The 25,666-nt window shown below is 46.6% G+C and overlaps 5 protein-coding genes across 5 annotated transcripts; all 5 read left to right on the top strand.

The window, feature by feature from the left end:
* Window positions 1–331: 331 nt before the first annotated feature.
* Window positions 332–1,255, top strand: LOC140265373 (olfactory receptor 4M1-like). The gene has a single exon (XM_072361288.1). It carries the CDS (start codon window positions 332–334, stop codon window positions 1,253–1,255), a length of 924 nt encoding a protein of 307 aa, XP_072217389.1.
* A 3,878-nt stretch (window positions 1,256–5,133) lies between these two features.
* On the top strand, window positions 5,134–6,845 carry LOC140265371 (olfactory receptor 10AG1-like). The gene is made up of 2 exons (XM_072361287.1): window positions 5,134–5,173; window positions 5,833–6,845. Exons 1-2 carry the CDS (start codon window positions 5,134–5,136, stop codon window positions 6,843–6,845), a joined length of 1,053 nt encoding a protein of 350 aa, XP_072217388.1.
* A 5,246-nt stretch (window positions 6,846–12,091) lies between these two features.
* Window positions 12,092–13,027, top strand: LOC140265431 (olfactory receptor 14J1-like). The gene has a single exon (XM_072361354.1). It carries the CDS (start codon window positions 12,092–12,094, stop codon window positions 13,025–13,027), a length of 936 nt encoding a protein of 311 aa, XP_072217455.1.
* Window positions 13,028–17,382: 4,355 nt separating this feature from the next.
* Window positions 17,383–20,704, top strand: LOC140265427 (uncharacterized). Its single transcript, XM_072361350.1, has one exon. It carries the CDS (start codon window positions 17,702–17,704, stop codon window positions 19,184–19,186), a length of 1,485 nt encoding a protein of 494 aa, XP_072217451.1. The 5' UTR covers window positions 17,383–17,701; the 3' UTR covers window positions 19,187–20,704.
* Window positions 20,705–21,757: 1,053 nt separating this feature from the next.
* Window positions 21,758–24,995, top strand: LOC140265426 (uncharacterized). The gene has a single exon (XM_072361348.1). The coding sequence runs from the start codon at window positions 22,077–22,079 to the stop codon at window positions 23,559–23,561; it is 1,485 nt and encodes a 494-aa protein (XP_072217449.1). The 5' UTR covers window positions 21,758–22,076; the 3' UTR covers window positions 23,562–24,995.
* The last annotated feature ends 671 nt before the right edge of the window (window positions 24,996–25,666 follow it).

Raw genomic sequence — 25,666 nt, 5'->3', positions numbered from 1 at the left:
TAGAAATCAGCTCAAACCACAAAGAGCAGCACTACAGGAGACTGCACTGATGGTCTACAACCTAGAATCAATTCTGGAGCCAGTTTCCAGAGAGAGAAAACATGGACCATCCCATCATCTGCTGACATTCAGCTCCCAATTGCAGTACAGAGCCTGCCTTAGTGGGAATCTCCATTACCAGCTTTCAAGTATTTCCCCATAAGGAGTTCCATCACACCAAGCAATGCTCGTAGGGTGTGCATAGTGTAAGTACAGCCCACGTTGCTGTAATATTGCAATATGTTTGCACTGGTTTCTTTATTACTGTTTGTCAGAGCTCTCAAGAGTCCAAATGGAGCACGAGAACTCAACAAAAGTCAGAGAGTTTGTTCTGCTGGGATTGTCTCACACCCACGGAGTGCAGTCGGTTCTCTTCTCCTGCTTCCTACTGTTCTACATGGCAGTTCTCCCAAGCAATATCCTCATCATTCTCGCAGTTTGGGGTGATTCCCAACTGGGATCACCCATGCACTTTTTCCTGGCCAATCTGGCATTCCTGGATATCTGCTACTGCTCTGTCACCCTACCCAAAATGCTGGCTGACTTATTCTCAAACCCAAAGACCATCTCCTACAACAGCTGCATGGCTCAGCTCTTGTTTCTTCACTTCCTGGGAGCAGTGGAAGCCTTCTTGCTCTTGGCCATGGCCTACGATCGTTACGTTGCCATTTGCAAACCCCTTCGCTACACCATGCTCATGAACAAGACTGTTTGCTGCACCCTGCTCGGAGCTTCGTGGGGCGGCGGCCTCATTCACGGCATCGTTCTATTTGCTCTCACCATCACTCTCCCCTTCTGCGGCCCCAACATCCTGGACAACTTCTTCTGTGATGTCCGACAGCTGGCAAAGTTGGCCTGTGCCAACACTGACACAGTGGAAATGCTGATGTTCCTCAACAACGGCTCTGTCATCATGGTGTGCTTTGTGATCCTCCTCATCTCCTACACCGCCCTAGTGTTGAAGCTCCGGGCGTACTCCTCTGAGGCCAAGAACAAAATCACCTCCACCTGCATTTCCCACATGGTTGTGGTTTTGGTCACCTTTGGCCCAGCAATTTATATCTATGTCCTCCCCTTCCGGGCCGTCCCAATGGAAAAAGTCGTTGCTCTTTTCCATACGGTCATCTTCCCTTTAACAAACCCCATCATCTACACACTATGCAACAAGGAGATCAGAAGCTCCATGGGGAGGTTGGTCCACAAATACTCACTGTGATATGAACTTTTTACAAAGGATTTTGGAATAAATAAATGAAGGTCACAGTCACTATCCTTCAAGAAGGCCTCTTAAAATAAAGCCCTGTGGCAATAGTAAAACCCATACGGAGTGATTCATGGCAGAACCAACCCGTATAAGGGAATTGACTGTGGGCCATGAAATTATCATTAAGGATCTATTAAACTTATTAGGAGTTAATTGGTGGGTGTTGAGGGTTTATAGAGCGCTACATGGAGTGCTGGCCCTGATTCATTGTTTCAAGACTTCAGTTTCCAGTTGGACGCCCACTGTTGGTGTCGCCTTCCTGTCAGGCTCCTTCGTGACTCAGTCATTGGTTTCCTACCAGGCCTCACCCAATCAAGCCATCACAACTCTATTAGGCCCCCCTGCCCCACCCACTAGGCCATACCCACCCCCTCAAAACCATGACTGCCTCTACAAGGCCCCAGTGCTCTTCCCAAAGCCCTGCCCCCTCCCATGAGTAAAAACCCACCCCTATGAGGCAGGCACCTCAAAGTGACCCCAATGTGACCCCAAAGTGACCCTGAAGTGTCCCCAGAGTTCCCTCAGTGTGACCTTAATGTGACCCCAAAGTGACACCGATGTTCCCCCAAAGTCCTGTTGAATCTGCAACCAGCGGACTGCTGTTTGGTGAAAATGGGAGGCAATGCAACCACGACTTTACAAAACAGTGCTGATATTCCTCCAACCCTTCTTTCATTTTTACTTTGAGGAGTAACAAAGCACTGTTAAAATGTCCCCTGTGCTTGCCCTGCAGTCTGCTTCTTTGTCTGCCTCTAATCACCCCAGTAAACCCTTTCGTTTGGAAATATGTTTTCAGAAAGTGTGGTTTCCTTAACACACTGTCATTTCCTTGGGCAGCATCCACGTAGAGTGAACTCTGGATGCTGCCCACAAAGCCCTCCAATAACACCCCAGAAGGCACCACACCCAACAGCTCACAGTGCTTTCAGTTCTCATATAACACTGCATGCAGTACAGAACCAAGTACAGCTGTGAAGTGGGATGTGTGACTGTGGACAACTTGTTCAAGTATATGACCAATCTCATGGGAAACAGCTAACTAAGTATCTGTAGGATTTAGCACGTGAGTCTTCCCCTCCCACATATTGACCACCCTCCTGAGCTGGGTTTCCCCAAAAGCTCCCTGTGAGCGCACTGCACTCCAGCATTCACTCATTAGTGAACCCATTGAGCAGCACTGGCCTTACTGTTAATCCCTGATGGACACCACTACTTTGTTCTCACTTGCTTACCCTCACATCTCTGATAACTGCTTCTTGAAATTGGTCCAGGCAATTTTCCGTGCACTTTTCACTGCATTATTAAAATAAATAAATAAATTAATTAATTAATAATAATAATAACAGCCAGCTAGTTTGTTGGTAATGCAGCTGTGGAAGGTGTTGTACCAATCATAGAATCATTGAATCATGGAATGGTCTGGGTTGGAAGAGACCACAAGGATCATGAAGCTCCAACCCCCATGCAGCATTCAGGACCACCAAGCTCCACATTTAACACTAGGCCTGGCTGCCCAGGGCCCCATCCAACCTGGCCTTGAAAACCTCCAGGGATGGACGGGGCATCCACAGCCTCTCTGGGCGGCTTTTCCAGCACCTCACCACTCTCAGAGAAAAGAACTTCCCCCTGACATCCAACCTCAGTTTCCCTCCTTCAACTTCAAACCATTTTGCCTTGTGCTGCTGTTATCTACCCTTTCAAAGAGTTGACTCCCCTCCTGTTTATAGGCTCCCTTTAGGGACAGGAAGGCTGAGGAGTGGTCACACTGCAGCCATCTTTTCTCCAGGCTGAACAAGTCAAGGCAAACGTCACAGCCTTTCCTTCATCCACAATCTCAGTCACCTCATAGAATCATAGAATTGCTCAGGTTGGAAAAGATCTTCAAGATCCTCAAGTCCAGCTGTAAACCAGCTGTACTACCTTAACTCAAACAACCCTCCTCTTAACCATGTCCACGAGCACCACATCCCAATGCATTCCACTGATGGATTTTCACCATGAATGACAGCACATTTTTCCAGACCAATTCAGATAAATAAGAAAATTCCAGACTTCCTACTCAAACCTTCACGTCCTTAGGAAGGGTGAATAGAGACAAATCAGAACTACAGAGGAAAGGATCTGCTAAAGTCTCTTTAGGTCCTTTGGGTCCTTTGCCTTTAGGTCTCTAGGGTCCTTTGCCAGCTACATTCCTTCTCTAGTTCATTCAACGCTGTCACGTCCCGCCCATGAATTGAGTCAGTGACAACCAGATTCACAGTCCCCCCGGTTACATTAAGGTGAAATGACCCTCATACACAAGTGAAGCAAAACATGAGCTTATTTAGGAGATTTTTACAAAATAGTTCTCCTGTATGTGTTGGCCCTCTCACAATCGTATCTGTCTAAGCTGTACGCTTTGTTCAAATATCACATAAGGCTTGAGTTACTAACAGCTTTCAGAGGAAAAGAGGAAAACCAAAGTGAAATTAAAACCAGTAGGAAGATCACCTTCTTATTATCCTTTATCTCATTCACCAGCTTCAGCTCCATGTGAGCTTTAGCCTTCCTCACTGCTTCTCTGCAGGCCCTGACAACACTCCTATTCTCCTCCCAGGAGAAAAGGCCCTTTGTCCACACAGCCACAGACAAGAGCTTCCAAGGGAACAACCAGCCCCCCGGGTGCCCATGTGCAAGGCTTATTGGTTTTTCACGTTGGCACCCAAAGGTAGAGGCCCTGTGTGCTTCAGCATCTTCAGCATGAGACATGGTGGGAATGGTCCTGTGAGGGGTGTGCTGTATGAGAGCTCTGGGCTCTCCAGGTCAGAGATGCAGGGCAGGCAAGAGAGAATAGGGGTGCTGTATGTGGTGGGCTGGATGGAATGGAGCTTACAGTCAGCAGTGACATGGTTGAAAGCCTCTGTGTATGGATTAAGGGACAAGGAAATAAAGTGGATGTCACTGTGGGAGTCTACTATAAGCCGCTCAGCCTGGACAACCATACCAATTATTCTTAATTCTTTAAAGGATTATCTCAAGAAGAGCCTCACTTGCCCTAATGTTTCACTGGCTTCCCAGAAATTGACACGGTGTAGCACACAGCCAATGGGCTCTGTAGTTTTCATGGTCAACTGGCTGTATATGAAAAACTGCAAAATGAGAAGTTATTCAAGGAGTGTCTGGTGTCCTTTACTACCCTCCATCAATAGTGGCAGTAGAAAGAGCAAAAGTCTGACAGTAACAAACTTCTCTTTGTGCTTTGCCAACTGAGAAGACTGAGACTAGCCAACAACATCACAGTCAAACCAGGTGTGATTGTCAGGCTACCATCTATTGGTGCTGCGCTGATCATCTTGATCTGAAGTTTGTAGCCCACTTCCCCATAGTAGTGGTGCTAAGCAAATAGATGAAGGCCTGCCTGTAATCACAGCCTCCAGGTATCTGCTCTAACACAGCTGTGGGGAGGCTTTGTTGGTAATGGCCCCACAGGGACCAATTACAGCTCCAACACTCTCTAACATTTCTGGACAGCATTTTGACTGCACCTGCATCATTTGCTTACAGCAGTCTTCTCTCGGTCCCCAAAGTTCACAGGCACCACATACACTGTGGGGCTCATTACAGTGCAGAAAGACCTAACAAGCCATTTCCCTCAAGTCTTCAAGGCCTGAACTGCTCCTTAGGGAGGTCTCAGTGTTGCAGATGAAGGTTTCAAGGATCGCTGTCCAAAAAAGGAGATGTCCTATTTAAGGGCATTTTGTCTTACAGCAGACACCGAGATGTCACCGAGTGCAGCACAACCCGTGTGACACAGATGGCAGCTCCATCAAGGAGAGGGAGGTACAGCCAGCATGGGGGTAGCACTGGGGATCCAAGAGGGAAATGCAGAAGGTGAGAGCTGATAACTGGAGAGTGACTGCAACAGGCAAAGATGGGAATGAATGTCGATGGAGGAGAAAGAAGGCTGTGCGAGAGGAGGGGTGCAGGGGGCCAGTTGCTTGTGGCCAGATGTGTGGTCAGTGCTGGACCGTCTGGGTGTGTGGGAGGCATGGGAGGGAGCTGAGTCCCCTCCAGGAGCCAGGACTACAACCTGAGGATAAGATGCCTGAATGGATTCAGCTGAATCTCGTCCCTATGGAAGTGTAAAGGTGTCCTGCAGAGCCAGGATCCCTACATCCCAGGTCAGCGTACTGGGGCAGGAACTCAGCCGCCAGCCAGGCTCAGCACTCAGCCTGCCCGGAGAGCTGCCCAGGTAGCTGCAGGGAGATGTGATGGGGGGAAGGAGACCCCCAGCAGCACAGGGGCCTTTTGCTGCTCGAGGTGCTGCATGAGGCCAGAGGCTCACAGCTGCACTGCATGCTTGGGGCATTGCATAGGCAACTCTTTCAGAAGGAGGACCAATCATGGGACTTTCTGCCCCATGCTCAACCGTGCAGTCCTGGGTGCCATCTTGTATCTGTCCACTGGACCATATTAGGTTTCCATACCTTCGTTCAGATTTTGATCAAGCTCTCCTGATCCTGATGTCCGTTTTGCTCTGCTGTCTCTAGGCTGTGTGCTGGAGCTGTACATAGCTGTGGATGGGAATTCTCTAACAGTGATGTTGGTGTTGTTTTATGCAGCGAAAATGCTCCAAAGAAATATCCTGAAGAATCACACTGATGGACCTGGATTTCTTCTGGGGTTTTCTGATCCCCCTGGGCTGCCAGGATTGTGCTTCACCATCTTCCTGCTCATTTATGTCACAGTCATCATTGGGAACAGCCTGATTGTGCTGGTTACAGTGCTGGACTTGAGCCTCCACAGCCCCATGTATTTCTTCCTGAGAAACTTGTCCTTCTTGGAGATCTGCTACATATCATCCACTCTCCCCAAAATGCTGGTGTGTTTCTTGACGGGAGATGTCTGGATCTCCTTCTTTGGCTGTGTTGCCCAGCTGTATTTCCTGGTTTCTCTGGGAAGCACTGAGTGCCTCCTGCTGGCCGCCATGGCCTACGACCGCTACGTGGCCATATGTGACCCCCTGCGCTACAGCCTGGTGATGAATGGGGGGTTCTGTGTCAGACTGGTGGTCGTCTCATGGATGGTTACCGTACCAATACAAGTGGGCCAGACCTACCAAGTGTTCACCTTGCCCTTCTGTGCATCCCATCACCTCCATCATTTTTTCTGCGATGTTCCCCCTCTGTTGGAGCTGGCCTGTGCAGATACTTTCTGGAACCGTGTGACCCTGAACACTATCATCCTGCTATTCGTTGTCCTTCCCTTTTTCATGATCATCGTTTCCTACATTAGAATTATCTGGACGATTCTGAAAATGAACTCTGCTCTGAGCAGACACAAAGCCTTTTCCACCTGCTCCTCACATCTCATGGTGCTGACTCTCTTTTATGGCTCAGCTACGGTTGCGTACTTCAAACACCGCTCAAGGGACTCTGCAGACACTGACAAATACCTTGCCCTGTTTTACACGATTCTGACCCCCATGTTTAACCCTGTCATCTATGGTATAAGGAATAGGGAAGTGAGGATTGCCCTGAAAAAACTCCTGTGGGGAAAGTGATAGTGCAGAGTGAATGAAATACACCCCAGTAGTTCCAATGAGCACTTGATTGTTTGTGTGTTGGCATCTGGTTTTGGCTCAGACAAATCCAGATGAGGCACCACCAGATTTGCTGCACTATCCCACAAGCCACTGCATCTTCCAGAAGGAATCAAAGTTTATACAGTATAAGAGAAGGACGTGTGGGGATTCTCTCACATCATCACAGGACAGGAAATGAGGGATCCTACTTCCCTGGCTTTTTGAAGTCTCTACGTTCAGTTTTGTCTTAGTTACCATATTATACTGCAAATTATCCTTCCTATGATTGCTCTGTGCCTCATTAATGGTATTCCAGTCAAAATTCTGCAGTTTAAAAAAAGAAGGAATGCTCATAGAACCACAGTTGGATCCAGCACACAACAATCCAACACCACACATCATCCTACCTGCCCTGAATGACGGCTATGACACATGGAGGCCAAAGGCATGGACTCAATGGGCACCACTGCCAATTTAGAGGGATGGGCCATAGACTGTGGGAATGATATCGGTGTGTGTATATAAAAAACCATCAGGAAAGATGACAGCAGTTATTTGGAATGTATGGAAAAGCATGGAATCTGTAAGTGATATGGAATGAGGGCTGGGTACCATCCTGGACTCAGCTGGGATTCTTTGACTTCAGGAGAAAAGCAGTGCTGGAACTCCTTGATGTTTTTGCTGCTGCTGAGCAGTGCCACTGGGGACGAATGACCCAAAGAGACTTTAGCAGCTCCTTTTCTCTCCAGTTCTGATTTGTCTCTATTCACCCTTCCTAAGGACGTGAAGGTTTGAGTAGGAAGTCTGGAATTTTCTTTTTATCTGACCTGGTTTGGAAAAATGTGCTGTAATTCGTGGTGAAAGTCCATCAGTGGAATCCTTTTGGATGTGGTGCTCGGGGTCATGGTTTAGAGGAGGGATGTTTGAGTTAAGGCAGTACGGTTGGGTTACAGCTGGACTTGAGGATCTTGAAGATCTTTTCCAACCTGAGCAATTCTATGATTCTATGAGGTGACTGAGATTGTGGATGAAGGAAAGGCTGTGACTTGTTTGCCTTGACTTGTTCAGCCTGGAGAAAAGATGGCTGCAGGCTGACTACACTGCAGCCTTTCTGTCCCTAAAGGGAGCCTATAAACAGGAGGGGAGTCGACTCTTTGAAAGGGTAGATAACAGCAGCACAAGGCAAAATGGTTTGAAGCTGAAGGAGAAAAGACTGAGGTTGGATGTCAGGGGGAAGTTCTTTTCTCTGAGAGTGCTGAGGTCATGGGACAGCACTCCATGAAGGGCTCTATAAATCCTCAGCATCCTCCAGATAGCTCCTAATAAGTTTAATAGATCCTTAATGATAATTTCATGGCACAATGTCGGCTTCTTTATATGGGTTTGTTCTGCCATGAACCACTCTGTATGGGTATTACTATCACCACAGGGCTTTATTTTATAGAAGAAAACTTCCTGAAGGATAACGACTGTGACCTTCATTTGTTTACTCAAAAATACTTTGTAAAGTAAAAAGCTACTGCAATAACATCCCTAAATTACCAAGCTGAGTGCTGTGGTTAATACAATGGAAGGAAGGGATGCCATCCAGAGGGACCTCAACAGACTGGAAAGCTGGGCTCCGGAGAACCTAATGAGGTTCAACACAGCAAAGTGCAAGGTTTTGCACTTGGGCCAGAAGAACCCCAGGCACCTGTACAGGCTGGGAGGAGTTGTCCTTGAGAGCAGCTCGGCAGAGAAGGACCTGGGGGTCCTGATGGACGAGAGACTCAACATGAGCCAGCAGTGCGCTCTGGCAGCTTGGAAGGCAAATGGGATCCTGGGCTCTATCAGGAAAGGAGTGGCCAGCAGGGATAGGGAGGTGATTGTTCCTCTCTACTATGCTCTTGTGAGGCCCCATTTGGAGTACTGTGTCCAGTGTGGAGCCCTCAGTACAAGAAAGACGTGGAGATTTTGGAAAGGGTCCAGAGGAGGGCCACAGAAATGATCAGGGGGCTGGAGCACCTCCCCTGTTAAGATAGGCTGAAGGAGTTAGGCTTGTTTAGCCTGGAGAAGAGAAGGCTGAGGGGTGACCTCATTGCAGCCTTTCACTACGAAAAGGGATCCTATAATCAGGAGGGGAGTAAACTCTTCGAAAGGGCTGATAATAGCAGGACTAGGGGAAATGGATCCAAGTTAAAGGAGGGAAGATTTAGGTTGAATGTTAGGGAGAAGTTCTTTACTAGGAGAGTGGTTAGTCCCTGGAACAGGCTGCCCAGGGAGGTTGTGGATGCCCCGTTCCTGGAGGTGTTCAAGGCCAAGTTGGATGGGGCCCTGAGCAACCTGATCTAGTAAAGGTGTATGTTTGGTGGCCCTGCCAGGCAGGGGGGTTGGAACTACATGATCCTTGAGGTCCCTTCCAACCCGGGTCATTCTGTGGTTCTGCGATTCTGTGACAACAGAGTCCATCAGACTTTGGGGAGAAGGAGCAAATTCCAGTAGTTTCCCTGAAAGTCAGAGATCAGCCAGACAGTTGGGAGGTATCTGACTAAACAAAGAGCAATGGATGCAGCAATCTGGAGGGCAGTGGGAGGAGCAAGTGTCCAAATGGCCTGCTGAAAACATGCCCTGAACCACAGCCATTTATTTACGTGAGCGGGAGACTACTGGAGCATGAGTGGCATCAAATAGGCTGCAGGTTGGAGCAGCAGTGGATGCTGGGCATTAGTCACAGGGCATTGGCACTGGCTCCGCTCTCTGTGTCTCTGTACCTGAAGGCATATGTGTCCTACACAGTTCTGGAAAACATCGTAAATACAGGAAAAGAAAAAAATAAAACACAAAATTCCCTCAAAGATTCATACTTAAAATTTAAAATGTTATATTTAATAAATAAATAAATAAATAAATAAATATCCATTTGTGTCTCTCACATGACCCGGTGCTCCTTGGATGTTCACATTTCCTACCAGCCACCAGCCCTTCCATGCTGGTGAGTATGAGATCCAAAAAAGCACCTCTCCTTTTTCTTTTTTCCTCTACAGCTTGGTCAAGAAGCTGCCATCTGTGTTCTCCAGGGATCTCCTGGATGGCACATGCCCTGCTGTGCTGTCCCTGCAGCACATACTGGACTGAAAGAGGCCCCCAAAGGGGACATGGGCCTGACAACACGAGACTCTCATCTGTCTGCAGAAGGCATCTTCCACTTGCTCTTCCTGATTAGGAAGCTGGGAACAGTCGCTGTTGGTCTCCTCTGTTTGTCATTCCCATTAGCTCTGACCTGGCTGCTCTGCCGGCCCCAGGCAGAGATCGGTGCAGTCCAACAGAGGACAGTCTCACTTCCCTCTCTCCTCGCCCATCCATACTCAAGACTCTGTATCCCTCTTGTGCTACAGTGTATTTGTGGAAGCCAATAAACTGTGCCACTGTTGTCCAAACAAGAGCTCAGGCCTGTAACTTTACAACTACTTCTCGCTCCTCAATTCTCAGGATGCTCAGATAGGAGGTGTCTATCTCAGGGATTTCCCACATGGTTTACAAGCAATGGCACACATCCAGGAGCACCCCAGGCACCTTGAGCATTATGGAGTATCTCTGTGAGAGCAACTGCCTCCCTGCTGAAGGGCCGAGGACTCAGAGCAGGAGCTCACATGCAGGCAACTCCTTGTGCACACCTGAGCTGAAGCAGAGGAATCCCAGCTCCTGTGGGTCTGTGGGGCGCTGAATCCCATTTCAGCCCCCGGGTCTGCATCTAGGAATGAGTTGCATGCAGTACCTCATCTGGATCACAGCCCTGCACAGGGGAAGTTCAACCCTCCCTGTCCTTCTGTGGGTGTCCTTTTTGTTTCATCAAACACTTTCTGGTAGGACTCACCAGATGTCTGGAATTGACTGGTGGATAACTCAGCAGATTTCAAAGAACTGTTATGATACTGTTGTCTTTCAGGAGCTGATAGCAATGAGGACCCAGGAACATCTCAAGGGAGATGTGTAGGAAGGATGCAAATGAGATCACCTGCTGCTGCGCTGGCCTAGGCTCTGGGGACACAGGGAGCTGATAAAAGAGGACAATGCTATAGAGAGACAACTGTGCCCAGGAGCAGCTATCGTGCCCAGCACAGTCTGCAGGGGACAGGAGAGAAGAGAGAAACTGGAGAGAGCTTCCAGGATGTGTACGGTGTGAGCGGGCTGTGAACTCACTGCAGGAGCAATGCTCACGGACCACAACACAGTAAGACTCTGGCAGTATGCAATGCAGATGCTTTTAATTGAGGGTTAACTATAACTGGGACATCCCATAGCAGATCTGGCTGCAGGCACTGCATGTTTCTTTACTGTGGAAAAAGACTTCTGCTCCAGCTGAGGGCTTGCATGCTGCAGCATCAGAGCACAGCCCTGAGGGCTGCATGTCCCAGCACGGCTGCAGGCTGTGCATATGGGGCTGCAGGCGGGTGCCCAGGGCTGTCCTGCAGAGCAGGGTCCCTGCTGTGCCCCAGGGGCTGTGTGCCGGCTATGGGACTCTGCCGCCTGCCAGGCTCAGCACTCAGCCTGCCCAGGGAGCTGCCCAGGGCGCTGCGGGGAGATGTGTGGGGGGATGGAGCCCCCCGGCAGGGCTTGTGCTGCCACAGCTGCTGCCTGGGGCAGGGGATCACAGCTCCACTGCACAACAGGATGTTTCTGAGGGTTCTTTGAAGAGGAGAGCCAAAGCAGGGATTTTCCATTTCCTTTTCTTAGGGAAGGAAAGAGCATTGCAGGCAAATATCTAAAAGGGTCTGTCAAACTTGAACACAGCTCTGAGACTTCCCAGTATTTCTTCAATCCAGTTTCATTTCTTGTTGTTTTCTGCAGACATTAACAGTTCACTTATCCTGCAAAGAGGCTGATTTCTCAAATAGAAGTTTAAGTGCACAGAGGCTGGGGCTGTAGTCACAAAGAACAATTGGAGTAGGGAGGAAAATATCCAGATGGCTGGGATATGATATAGGAAATGAGAAGAAAGTAAGAGCTGCCTAATCTTCTTCAGGGATGATGAAGCTCATGAAAATAAATAAATAAATAAATAAATAAATAAATCAAGTTGTGGAGTTCAATGAACATTTTCCAAAGGGAACAGAAATTTTTTATAGAACAGCAGTGAGCAGAAAGGAGAACTTTTATAGTACAGCTGGAGGAGTGTCTCAGAGAATAGTCTGGGCTTGTCATTATCTTCTACACAGTGAACAGGACTCCATGGTCAGGAACAGCAGATGCCCAACAGCAGTTCCATCAGTGAGTTCCTCCTCCTGACATTGGGAGACATGCGGCAGCTGCAGCTCCTGCACTTCTGGCTCTTGCTGGGCATCTACCTGGCTGCCCTCCTGGGCAACGGCCTCATCAGCACAGCCGTAGCCTGCGACCAGCGCCTGCACACCCCCATGTACTTCTTCCTGCTCAACCTGGCTCTCCTCGACCTGGGCTGCATCTCCACCACTCTCCCCAAAGCCATGGCCAACGCCCTCTGGGACACCAGGTCCATCTCCTATGCAGGATGTGCTGCACAGCTCTTTTTCTTTGTCTTCTTCATCTCATCAGAGTTTTCCCTTCTCACCGTCATGTCCTATGACCGCTACGTTGCCATCTGCAAGCCCCTGCACTACGGGACCTTGATGGACAGCAGAGCTTGTGCCACCATGGCAGCAGCTGCCTGGGGCGCTGGGCTTCTCAATTCCCTGCTGCACACTGCCAGTACGTTTTCACTGCCTCTCTGCCAAGGCAATGCTGTCAACCAGTTTTTCTGTGAAATCCCCCAGATCCTCAAGCTCTCCTGCTCAGGTTCCTACCTCAGGGAAGTTGTGCTTATCATTTTTACTTTAAGTTTAGTCTTTGGCTGCTTTGTTTTCATAGTTGTGTCCTATGTGCAGATCTTCAAGACCGTGCTGAGGATGCCCTCTGAGCAGGGACGGCACAAAGCCTTCTCCACGTGCCTCCCTCACCTGGCCGTGGTCTCCCTATTTCTCAGTACTGGCTTGTTTGCTTATCTGATGCCCTTCTCTGTTTCCTCCACATCCATGGATCTGATGATGGCACTTCTGTACTCTGTGTTTCCTCCAACACTAAACCCTATTATTTACGGCATGAGGAACAGGGAGATCAAGCATGCTCTCAGCAGGGTGTTGCAATACACACTTCTCCACCATCAATAAAGTGCACATCTGCCTCACATGATTCCCTGTGGTGGTTCTTTATGTTTTAGGCTAGTTTCTATTTTTGATTGTTTGTGATACAGTAATCTTCAAAAATACTCTGCAATTTATTTCACGAATTCTTTCCAATCCACTTTCGATTTTCTCATGCAAACATGGAACCAGATTCTCTAATTGGTAAAAAAATGCCAAAAAAGCTTTCAAAATAGACTTTTTCTTAGCTCTTCTCTCTTCCTACCTTGCCTGGGTCTGGGGCAGCTACAGTCACGGACAGCAGCACAACGTGCTCTTTTCATTCCTGCTCACTTTACACTGCCACAATGCTTTCATGTCCTCGCATTTGAGCAGGCCTGAAGATCTTGTGTGTTTAACAACAGCCCTGCTGTCTCTACAGCAGCTCTCTGGGACAGCAGTCAGTAGCCAGCAATATGAACGTCTGTGTCAGGGCTGGTCTCCTTGCTGGCACTGTCATGGACTTATCTAGATCTATGTCCATGACAGAAGCGACAGTAGCGCCATGGGCCCCCTTACCCCAAACAAATAGGAATGGCAAAAGGAACGGTGTAGGGAGATGGGAGCTGGGCTCAAGGAAACAACCAGATCAACGGCAATGACCTAAGGAGGAAAACTTGTTTTACTAACTATGATATGTGGAGTACCAATAGGAAAAATTACAAAACCATGACATTCCACCTCTTATTCTGCATCGCTATATCATGCTTAGAAAACATATCTTTATAAAAATTAACAATAATTAAAATGCAGTACACACACAGGTCTGTATGCATATATGTACACGGAATTACTGACTGCACTCCCCCAACATCAGATTCCCTTATGGTACATATTGAACATCCCCATCTTTCTGCATCACCCACCAAGTGCACCCAGCTCCCTGAGAAGCATTAATTCTATGATACAGGGTTGTCCCTTTGCCCGGGATTCCTTTCCAGGTTTTGTTTTTGCAAATTTAGTAAAAACCTAATTAGTAGGCTGATGACATCATAGCCGAGCAGTACTAACACATTAAAAGTGCTATTAAAAGGTCTATTCCTGTAGATTCTAGCATTGATTACATCAAATCCTGATTAATTCACATTCGATCTATTACTAACATAGAAAAGAAAACAACAACAAACAAAACAAAACAAATCAAAACAAAACAAAAAAACACACATCCTAGATAATGCTAAAATTTGCCTAAAATTCTAATTCTTGTGACTGCCCTGGTAACACTGAAAATCACACAATATGTCAAATCATTACTAATATTATCTATAACACAACAAGTTACAAAGCAATACCACTCTGTAAGAGGCACACAATTCCAGTTACTATAAAGGCTGGATGCTATTTTCCACCTTGAGATGAGGCCGAACATATCATGCTGGAACCCACATACGGCCAGTCCCTGTGGAAATACAAGCATATCCACAACTTCCAAGTTATCAGTGGTAAAGGACCTTCCCAAGTCCTGTGGCCATATTCCAAGCATTAACCCTTGGCCACTCCTTGAGCATTGGGGAGGCCCCACAATGATGATCCATGATCTGTATCTGTATGGTCACGATTCAAAAGATTCAGTACAAGCAAAGCCTTACATAAACTTTCTTGAGGTGTGTCTCCCGTTTTTTTTTTTTTTTTTTTTTTTTTTTTTTTTTTTTGGTTGTTTGTTTGTTTGTTTGTTTGTTTTTGGTTTTTTTGTTTTTTTGTTTTCTAAGAATGGATTTCAATGTTTGATGAGTGTGCTCAGTGATAGCATGTCCCATGGGAGAATGAGCAATGCCTGTAACATGTTTAAGCCCTCATTCTTGGAGGAAACTTTGAGTGGCTGGTCCATCCTTGTCTTTAACAAAGTTATATGCTCCGACCGAGCAGCTCCCTGCAGGTTGCATATAACCAGGCAAGCGAGCTGAGACACAGCTTGCCACTGTCCCACCAATATTGCGTCTTTAGTAACCAGACCAACGCAAAGATGGAGGATCGCTATGTGGAGCGGGGAAGCAGCATAGACAGGGGCTGTAAAGACATCGGTGGAGAGCTCGGAGAGACCAATGCCTCCTTCATATGCAGTTCCAAGTCCTGCAGCTTCTCAAGGTTTTACTATCTTCTTCTAACACTTTCCCATTCCCACCATCGTCCAAGTTGCTTTTGCTCTCACTAGCTTCTTGCTGTTCTACGTTATACTTTTTTAAACTATTTATAACCTCCTGCCATGGCTTCATCAGTTTCTTTGCTGTCTTATCATCATCAACTACTAAGTTCCATAAAGAGTCCCAGAAATTCCTCCATTCATCTACCTTAATATACGATTTGTCATTGTTAAATCACCCTTTGCAGCCCCAAAGGCTATAAGCCCTGGTACATGCTTAAACCTTTTAATTCCCCTCTTTTCTAAAAAGTGTTGTAAAAGACTTAGGGCTACCTCTCTTTCCATGGTGCACTGCAACTCTGCGTCCCACCACCTGCAGTACCCAAATTGGAGATCCTCTGGACGCATTCTCCACTTGCCCTCCGGACCATGCAGACCCCTCTCAGTCAGTCTAGGCGCCTCTGCCCCCTGACGTATCTGCTCTTTGTCTGATTCACACTTTGTGAACATGCTGACCTTCGATCCTGGGTCCCTATTTGGGCAACACTTGCTGTGGAGTTCCCAGAGTTTGGTCCCAAGATCTAGTCAGTTCACTATACCAGACAGGCGGGAAGTGATGACATGACTCAATATGAGCACATCAAAAGCTCCAGCTTTATTGCCCGAAAAGCCATACTTTTACAGCAGACAGACGAGGGTGTTCAAAAATCACACACATTAACTGGAGAAAAGCTGCTGCAATAACAACCCTAAAACCCCTCTTCAAAGCCACGAGCCATTCATTCTTTTCCTAGAGGTGTCCTTGGTTCTCACTCTGTTTATCTGCTCAGTCAAGTCCTTATCTTGAACCATAGCTGCTGCTCTATAAAATTCTTCTTGGATTAACACAGCCCCAGAGCCCTTGTGTAAGAGGCCATGCTTTTTACATTACTGTCTCAAAGTCTGCTGAAATGGACAAGTTCAGGGAAGCCTGGCCAAGGTTCCAGAGACACACAGAAGGACAAGTCCAGGCAAGTCTGAACCACGGTTCCAGACCCCCTTTGTTTAAGGGTGACGTGACAGATGACAGACAGATGACAGATGGACAAGTCCGGGAGCTACGAAAGGGAGATAAGATACAGATGAATGGCCCTTAAGTGGTCTTTTGTGTGGGCCTATCTCAAGGAAGAGGGCCATCTCCGAGGTATTCACAGGACTCTGAGCCAAGCCTTCCAGAAATGTCCCGAAGGCTGGGAAGAAGAAGGATAAATAGAGCATGGACAAACCATGGATTTTAGGAGAGGTTTTCTGACATCAGATGCCTCTCTTCATGAACAAGGAGGTTGTCTGACATCAGATGCCTCACTACGTGAACGCCTGCATGCTGAAGAAGATGCATGCATGAAGAACTCGTAGGCATCTGGCTTCAGATTCCTCCAACGTCTTCCTACGGCGGACACCGGATTCACCTGGGCTTGCTGCTCGAGACTCTGCTCCGTGAGACCTCGCTGCCCGAGACCCTGCTCCGTAAGACCTCGCTGCCTCCCGATACCTCGCTGCCCTTTCTACCTCCCACTCTGCGCTGCACCGATCTGCTGCTTGCGGCCTGACCCTCTGCTGCGGCTCTCCCCTGCGCTTGTTCCTCCTGGTCCAACGAAACGACGTGCAACGGGACGCTGCTGCGTTCAGGAGGTGACTTTCCCCGCTTTCCGTAATTCTTGCCTTTTCTACCTTTCCTGTCGCCCACTTTCCCTTCCCCATCACCCTAATTTTGGTATCCGCCGCTCTCCCTTCCCCATCCCCTCAGCCGTCTATTATTCCCAATAAACTGGTCGGATCAACATTTGAATGCTTCTCTTCTTAATCTCACGCCGAGCATAATTTATCAAAAGAACCTTGCCTCACTCCTTAATTGGAGCGAGACATTTTTATTGGCGTAGTTGGCAGGATACTCGTCGTGAGAGTGTTGTCCTTCCAGTTTCTCTAAAACTTTTCTGTCTTTTTCTCCTGGAGTTGCAAGGAGCGATAAATTTGATAACTTTCTTTGACGTGAGCACCTCTCCAGGAAGACCGCTCCATATCCTGAAACTTTGTTGCTTTCTTTCTTACGTGTATACCTCTCGGGGACGTATAGATTAATTTTGACTATTTGCTTTTGTTTTATATGTGTGTGCCTCCCCGGGAAGACTATTTTGCATTGTGGTGGTTTAAGTATCTTGTAACGTACTTCGGGATTTGAAGTTTTGTGTGTGCGCCTCTTGGGGAAGTGAGGAAGTAATTTTTATTTTGACGTGTGTGCTTCTCCAAGAAGTTTATTTCTTTTGAGAAACCTAGAAGTTATTTTTTAACTTGTGTGGCTTGAAGGTTGAAGTTTTTCTTTGTGGCCTGACAGGATAGCCAGGAGCGATTGAGGTGTTTACACTTTCTTTGGAAGTGTTGATTTGAGTCTTTTGGTCTTTTGTGTAAGGGAGTGTTTTGAGCAGTTGCTGGTTTTGTTTTGCTAAGTGTTTGCCTCTCTGAGGAGATAAGGAGTCACCTCCTCCCTCAGTGTAGATTTCGTTGTAGATTTTGTTGTCTTGATAGTGAGTAAAAGTATATTCGCTATGGAAGGTGAAAATATGTTGTTTGATTTGCTAGAAAAGCATGCGTCTAGGCCATCGTTAACAGGGTTGGACTGGGCACGAGAAAATTGGCATAATTTGCAGGCTGTTTCGGACCGCATTTGTGTTTTGCAACATGGGGCTCGTACCCGAGCTGGGAAAGGTAAATCATTTATTTGTGCGGTACTCGGTGCTGCTTTAAAAGCAGCCGTGGAGTTCCGAGACCAGCAACTTAAGGCGGAAAACCAGACAATACAGTCGTTACAAGAAACGGTAAAAACAACACAGGAGCTTGTAAAAGCTCTGCAAAACCAAATTGGAAATCTAGAAGAACAATTGAAAAGAGAAAAGCATAATTCGGTGTTGTTACAAATGGCTTTTAAGGAAATCTTATCATATAAAGATACGGGTGACACTGTTATCCATAGTGCACCACAAGAGAAAATCTATCCTCAGGAGGAATTGAGAGAAACAAAAGAAAGCTTTGATAATGAAACCCCAGTAGCCCCTCTGCGTCCTCTTATAAAAACTGAATATACCTTCGATAATGGTGAGGACCTTGATCCTCAAATGAATGTTAAAGAAATTCCTTTCTCAGCTACTGAACTAGCTAAATTGAAAAAGGATTTCAGCCGGTCTCCAAGAGAATCTGAAACGGAGTATGTATGGAGAGTCAGTCTAACTGGTGGAGACCAAATAATGCTTACCGAAAAGGAGGCTGAGGGTTATTGGGGGCCAGGAGTATTTTTAACTACCGGCAACAATCGTGCTCCCTGGTCCCTAACACAGAGGGCTGCTTACTGGGCTGGTGGTCTCAACCCTTTAGAAAGGGGAGACCCTCTTGCTATTAATGGGACAGTGGATCAATTGGTTGAAAGTGTTCAAAAGGCTGCCTGTCTGCAAATGATGTATGACAGGAAATTGCAGCCACGGCACGAATCCCCCATGATGATGCCTGTTGATCCTGAAAGGATGACTCCTTTAATTAGGGGGCTTCCAGAATCGCTGAAACCTATTGGTATACAGTTACAAGGTAAAATACAGGCCATGTCCCAGGGAGAGAGAGCTCGAGCTGCTTTAGAAGGAGCCAGTACTTCAGGCTCTTTACAGTCTGGTTTTAAGGTATGGACATGGGGGGAGGTTGCCCAAGAGTTGATTAATTATGAAAGGAAATTTGGGCCCGTGGCTTCTACCAGTAAATTTGAGCCAAAGGGAGTAAGGCTTGCAGCAGCCACCCTTGCTCCTAGGCCACCTAGCCCGAAACTTAATAGAATGGAAAAGGTTTCATTGCCAGTAAGAACAGGTAGGCGAAACATTGCTCACAAACGTAATAGACTGTGGACCCTGGGCCTGCAAAAGGGTATTCCTCGAGATCTAATGAATGGACTATCAACAGATAGGCTCGAGATGCTGGTGACCAGTTGGCCGACTAAACTTGAGACCCCAGTTCCTAGTGTCCCCCCCCACAGTTACAGAAGAGATACCTGAGAAATTGGGAAACTAATTCCTTCACCCTCCTCAAGTGAGCTAGGGGAGGGGGGGGGGGGGGGGAGGGTGGATGTTTGTTAGAAAGCTCACAACAAAAAGAGAAGATTCTCCATTTAACACCTTCTGTCCCAAGGCCTCACCACTCCTACCAGCTACCCCTGTGAGTCACAATACAGTTAAGCTGATAAACTAGGGAAACACTGGCCAGCCTGTGTCAACTGACTCAGCTAACCTGAGGACAATTTCCCTAACATTAATGAAATACATTAACAAAAATCCTTGGAAGGCTAAGGACACCCCTAAAAAAGGAATATAAAATATATTCTCACTGGATTGTTCCCTCGTTTTTTAATTGTATTAACAAAGCCCCAAAAGGGCAAGTTGTTGTCTTGTTTTATTTTTCAGAAGATTCCCGTGGGACACTGACTGAACAGAATGGCTCATAGCTGATTTTAACCATTTGTGTTTTGTGACAGAAAAATTGAAGATGTGATCATGCTAGAAGCAATAATATTATGTTTTGGTTTGTTGTGGGTTGTGATTGATATCAGTCCTTGGATCTGTTAAAACTTCACAATTTGGTTCAGATTTTTGTTTTTTCAGATCATTCTGGCTTTCTGGTACTTCCTGCACAGTGATATCATTCCTTCTGACCCCTTCTTTCACCCCTTTTGGTTAAACTGATTGTGATTTGCATGTAACTCCTCCATGGTGTTTCCAAATTATTAACAAATTGGGAAGTGAGCAATGGGACTCATCTAATATCTTTTAGATGTGGTCACAAAAGTAAAATTTATCATAAAACCCTTTGCACTGATGCTTTTCAGTAACACATCAGTTCAGGAGTTCCATCCAAAACACAGTTGTTGGAAAGTGTCTGAGTTTTGACAAGAGATGTGTATGTTTCTGGGATTACTTTTATGATTTGTGTTGTCGCAACTCTACTGTTTCTTCCATGTATGATACCATGTTTTGTTCAACTTATTCAACATGTTGTATCTTCTATGTATTTTGTAACCTCATCAAGTGATGGGGAAGTCGAGCACATCCGTGCAACATTTGTAACCAAGCAGGAAAAATCCTTTGTAATGATTGCATGAAACATTTTAATTCCCCTGCCCTCTCCTTTTTCCCTCATGCTTACTATCTTTCTCTCACCATCCTGGATCAGCAGTGGTCCATTTCTTAAGCAAACTTTGAGTCACGGGGTGGTGTAAGAGGCCATGCTTTTTACATTACTGTCTCAAAGTCTGCTGAAATGGACAAGTTCAGGGAAGCCTGGCCAAGGTTCCAGAGACACACAGAAGGACAAGTCCAGGCAAGTCTGAACCACGGTTCCAGACCCCCTTTGTTTAAGGGTGACGTGACAGATGACAGACAGATGACAGATGGACAAGTCCGGGAGCTACGAAAGGGAGATAAGATACAGATGAATGGCCCTTAAGTGGTCTTTTGTGTGGGCCTATCTCAAGGAAGAGGGCCATCTCCGAGGTATTCACAGGACTCTGAGCCAAGCCTTCCAGAAATGTCCCGAAGGCTGGGAAGAAGAAGGATAAATAGAGCATGGACAAACCATGGATTTTAGGAGAGGTTTTCTGACATCAGATGCCTCTCTTCATGAACAAGGAGGTTGTCTGACATCAGATGCCTCACTACGTGAACGCCTGCATGCTGAAGAAGATGCATGCATGAAGAACTCGTAGGCATCTGGCTTCAGATTCCTCCAACGTCTTCCTACGGCGGACACCGGATTCACCTGGGCTTGCTGCTCGAGACTCTGCTCCGTGAGACCTCGCTGCCCGAGACCCTGCTCCGTAAGACCTCGCTGCCTCCCGATACCTCGCTGCCCTTTCTACCTCCCACTCTGCGCTGCACCGATCTGCTGCTTGCGGCCTGACCCTCTGCTGCGGCTCTCCCCTGCGCTTGTTCCTCCTGGTCCAACGAAACGACGTGCAACGGGACGCTGCTGCGTTCAGGAGGTGACTTTCCCCGCTTTCCGTAATTCTTGCCTTTTCTACCTTTCCTGTCGCCCACTTTCCCTTCCCCATCACCCTAATTTTGGTATCCGCCGCTCTCCCTTCCCCATCCCCTCAGCCGTCTATTATTCCCAATAAACTGGTCGGATCAACATTTGAATGCTTCTCTTCTTAATCTCACGCCGAGCATAATTTATCAAAAGAACCTTGCCTCACTCCTTAATTGGAGCGAGACATTTTTATTGGCGTAGTTGGCAGGATACTCGTCGTGAGAGTGTTGTCCTTCCAGTTTCTCTAAAACTTTTCTGTCTTTTTCTCCTGGAGTTGCAAGGAGCGATAAATTTGATAACTTTCTTTGACGTGAGCACCTCTCCAGGAAGACCGCTCCATATCCTGAAACTTTGTTGCTTTCTTTCTTACGTGTATACCTCTCGGGGACGTATAGATTAATTTTGACTATTTGCTTTTGTTTTATATGTGTGTGCCTCCCCGGGAAGACTATTTTGCATTGTGGTGGTTTAAGTATCTTGTAACGTACTTCGGGATTTGAAGTTTTGTGTGTGCGCCTCTTGGGGAAGTGAGGAAGTAATTTTTATTTTGACGTGTGTGCTTCTCCAAGAAGTTTATTTCTTTTGAGAAACCTAGAAGTTATTTTTTAACTTGTGTGGCTTGAAGGTTGAAGTTTTTCTTTGTGGCCTGACAGGATAGCCAGGAGCGATTGAGGTGTTTACACTTTCTTTGGAAGTGTTGATTTGAGTCTTTTGGTCTTTTGTGTAAGGGAGTGTTTTGAGCAGTTGCTGGTTTTGTTTTGCTAAGTGTTTGCCTCTCTGAGGAGATAAGGAGTCACCTCCTCCCTCAGTGTAGATTTCGTTGTAGATTTTGTTGTCTTGATAGTGAGTAAAAGTATATTCGCTATGGAAGGTGAAAATATGTTGTTTGATTTGCTAGAAAAGCATGCGTCTAGGCCATCGTTAACAGGGTTGGACTGGGCACGAGAAAATTGGCATAATTTGCAGGCTGTTTCGGACCGCATTTGTGTTTTGCAACATGGGGCTCGTACCCGAGCTGGGAAAGGTAAATCATTTATTTGTGCGGTACTCGGTGCTGCTTTAAAAGCAGCCGTGGAGTTCCGAGACCAGCAACTTAAGGCGGAAAACCAGACAATACAGTCGTTACAAGAAACGGTAAAAACAACACAGGAGCTTGTAAAAGCTCTGCAAAACCAAATTGGAAATCTAGAAGAACAATTGAAAAGAGAAAAGCATAATTCGGTGTTGTTACAAATGGCTTTTAAGGAAATCTTATCATATAAAGATACGGGTGACACTGTTATCCATAGTGCACCACAAGAGAAAATCTATCCTCAGGAGGAATTGAGAGAAACAAAAGAAAGCTTTGATAATGAAACCCCAGTAGCCCCTCTGCGTCCTCTTATAAAAACTGAATATACCTTCGATAATGGTGAGGACCTTGATCCTCAAATGAATGTTAAAGAAATTCCTTTCTCAGCTACTGAACTAGCTAAATTGAAAAAGGATTTCAGCCGGTCTCCAAGAGAATCTGAAACGGAGTATGTATGGAGAGTCAGTCTAACTGGTGGAGACCAAATAATGCTTACCGAAAAGGAGGCTGAGGGTTATTGGGGGCCAGGAGTATTTTTAACTACCGGCAACAATCGTGCTCCCTGGTCCCTAACACAGAGGGCTGCTTACTGGGCTGGTGGTCTCAACCCTTTAGAAAGGGGAGACCCTCTTGCTATTAATGGGACAGTGGATCAATTGGTTGAAAGTGTTCAAAAGGCTGCCTGTCTGCAAATGATGTATGACAGGAAATTGCAGCCACGGCACGAATCCCCCATGATGATGCCTGTTGATCCTGAAAGGATGACTCCTTTAATTAGGGGGCTTCCAGAATCGCTGAAACCTATTGGTATACAGTTACAAGGTAAAATACAGGCCATGTCCCAGGGAGAGAGAGCTCGAGCTGCTTTAGAAGGAGCCAGTACTTCAGGCTCTTTACAGTCTGGTTTTAAGGTATGGACATGGGGGGAGGTTGCCCAAGAGTTGATTAATTATGAAAGGAAATTTGGGCCCGTGGCTTCTACCAGTAAATTTGAGCCAAAGGGAGTAAGGCTTGCAGCAGCCACCCTTGCTCCTAGGCCACCTAGCCCGAAACTTAATAGAATGGAAAAGGTTTCATTGCCAGTAAGAACAGGTAGGCGAAACATTGCTCACAAACGTAATAGACTGTGGACCCTGGGCCTGCAAAAGGGTATTCCTCGAGATCTAATGAATGGACTATCAACAGATAGGCTCGAGATGCTGGTGACCAGTTGGCCGACTAAACTTGAGACCCCAGTTCCTAGTGTCCCCCCCCACAGTTACAGAAGAGATACCTGAGAAATTGGGAAACTAATTCCTTCACCCTCCTCAAGTGAGCTAGGGGAGGGGGGGGGGGGGGGGAGGGTGGATGTTTGTTAGAAAGCTCACAACAAAAAGAGAAGATTCTCCATTTAACACCTTCTGTCCCAAGGCCTCACCACTCCTACCAGCTACCCCTGTGAGTCACAATACAGTTAAGCTGATAAACTAGGGAAACACTGGCCAGCCTGTGTCAACTGACTCAGCTAACCTGAGGACAATTTCCCTAACATTAATGAAATACATTAACAAAAATCCTTGGAAGGCTAAGGACACCCCTAAAAAAGGAATATAAAATATATTCTCACTGGATTGTTCCCTCGTTTTTTAATTGTATTAACAAAGCCCCAAAAGGGCAAGTTGTTGTCTTGTTTTATTTTTCAGAAGATTCCCGTGGGACACTGACTGAACAGAATGGCTCATAGCTGATTTTAACCATTTGTGTTTTGTGACAGAAAAATTGAAGATGTGATCATGCTAGAAGCAATAATATTATGTTTTGGTTTGTTGTGGGTTGTGATTGATATCAGTCCTTGGATCTGTTAAAACTTCACAATTTGGTTCAGATTTTTGTTTTTTCAGATCATTCTGGCTTTCTGGTACTTCCTGCACAGTGATATCATTCCTTCTGACCCCTTCTTTCACCCCTTTTGGTTAAACTGATTGTGATTTGCATGTAACTCCTCCATGGTGTTTCCAAATTATTAACAAATTGGGAAGTGAGCAATGGGACTCATCTAATATCTTTTAGATGTGGTCACAAAAGTAAAATTTATCATAAAACCCTTTGCACTGATGCTTTTCAGTAACACATCAGTTCAGGAGTTCCATCCAAAACACAGTTGTTGGAAAGTGTCTGAGTTTTGACAAGAGATGTGTATGTTTCTGGGATTACTTTTATGATTTGTGTTGTCGCAACTCTACTGTTTCTTCCATGTATGATACCATGTTTTGTTCAACTTATTCAACATGTTGTATCTTCTATGTATTTTGTAACCTCATCAAGTGATGGGGAAGTCGAGCACATCCGTGCAACATTTGTAACCAAGCAGGAAAAATCCTTTGTAATGATTGCATGAAACATTTTAATTCCCCTGCCCTCTCCTTTTTCCCTCATGCTTACTATCTTTCTCTCACCATCCTGGATCAGCAGTGGTCCATTTCTTAAGCAAACTTTGAGTCACGGGGTGGTGTAAGAGGCCATGCTTTTTACATTACTGTCTCAAAGTCTGCTGAAATGGACAAGTTCAGGGAAGCCTGGCCAAGGTTCCAGAGACACACAGAAGGACAAGTCCAGGCAAGTCTGAACCACGGTTCCAGACCCCCTTTGTTTAAGGGTGACGTGACAGATGACAGACAGATGACAGATGGACAAGTCCGGGAGCTACGAAAGGGAGATAAGATACAGATGAATGGCCCCTAAGTGGTCTTTTGTGTGGGCCTATCTCAAGGAAGAGGGCCATCTCCGAGGTATTCACAGGACTCTGAGCCAAGCCTTCCAGAAATGTCCCGAAGGCTGGGAAGAAGAAGGATAAATAGAGCATGGACAAACCATGGATTTTAGGAGAGGTTTTCTGACATCAGATGCCTCTCTTCATGAACAAGGAGGTTGTCTGACATCAGATGCCTCACTACGTGAACGCCTGCATGCTGAAGAAGATGCATGCATGAAGAACTCGTAGGCATCTGGCTTCAGATTCCTCCAACGTCTTCCTACGGCGGACACCGGATTCACCTGGGCTTGCTGCTCGAGACTCTGCTCCGTGAGACCTCGCTGCCCGAGACCCTGCTCCGTAAGACCTCGCTGCCTCCCGATACCTCGCTGCCCTTTCTACCTCCCACTCTGCGCTGCACCGATCTGCTGCTTGCGGCCTGACCCTCTGCTGCGGCTCTCCCCTGCGCTTGTTCCTCCTGGTCCAACGAAACGACGTGCAACGGGACGCTGCTGCGTTCAGGAGGTGACTTTCCCCGCTTTCCGTAATTCTTGCCTTTTCTACCTTTCCTGTCGCCCACTTTCCCTTCCCCATCACCCTAATTTTGGTATCCGCCGCTCTCCCTTCCCCATCCCCTCAGCCGTCTATTAT

The sequence above is a fragment of the Excalfactoria chinensis genome, unplaced genomic scaffold (assembly GCF_039878825.1).
Source record: "Excalfactoria chinensis isolate bCotChi1 unplaced genomic scaffold, bCotChi1.hap2 Scaffold_85, whole genome shotgun sequence".
NCBI classification, from domain to species: Eukaryota; Metazoa; Chordata; class Aves; order Galliformes; family Phasianidae; genus Excalfactoria; species Excalfactoria chinensis.
The sequence above is the reverse complement of the archived record's forward strand: the minus strand, read 5'-3'. Positions and strand labels throughout refer to the sequence as shown.

Coding starts and splice junctions, on each gene's coding strand:
- LOC140265373 (XM_072361288.1), top strand. CDS start 332: ATGGAGCACGAGAACTCAACAAAAGTCAGAGAGTTTGTTCTGCTGGGA.
- LOC140265431 (XM_072361354.1), top strand. CDS start 12,092: ATGCCCAACAGCAGTTCCATCAGTGAGTTCCTCCTCCTGACATTGGGA.
- LOC140265371 (XM_072361287.1), top strand. CDS start 5,134: ATGGGGGTAGCACTGGGGATCCAAGAGGGAAATGCAGAAG. Junction 5,174..5,832: donor CCAAGAGGGAAATGCAGAAG/GTGAGAGCTGAT, acceptor TGCTGTCTCTAG/GCTGTGTGCTGGAGCTGTAC.
- LOC140265427 (XM_072361350.1), top strand. CDS start 17,702: ATGGAAGGTGAAAATATGTTGTTTGATTTGCTAGAAAAGCATGCGTCT.
- LOC140265426 (XM_072361348.1), top strand. CDS start 22,077: ATGGAAGGTGAAAATATGTTGTTTGATTTGCTAGAAAAGCATGCGTCT.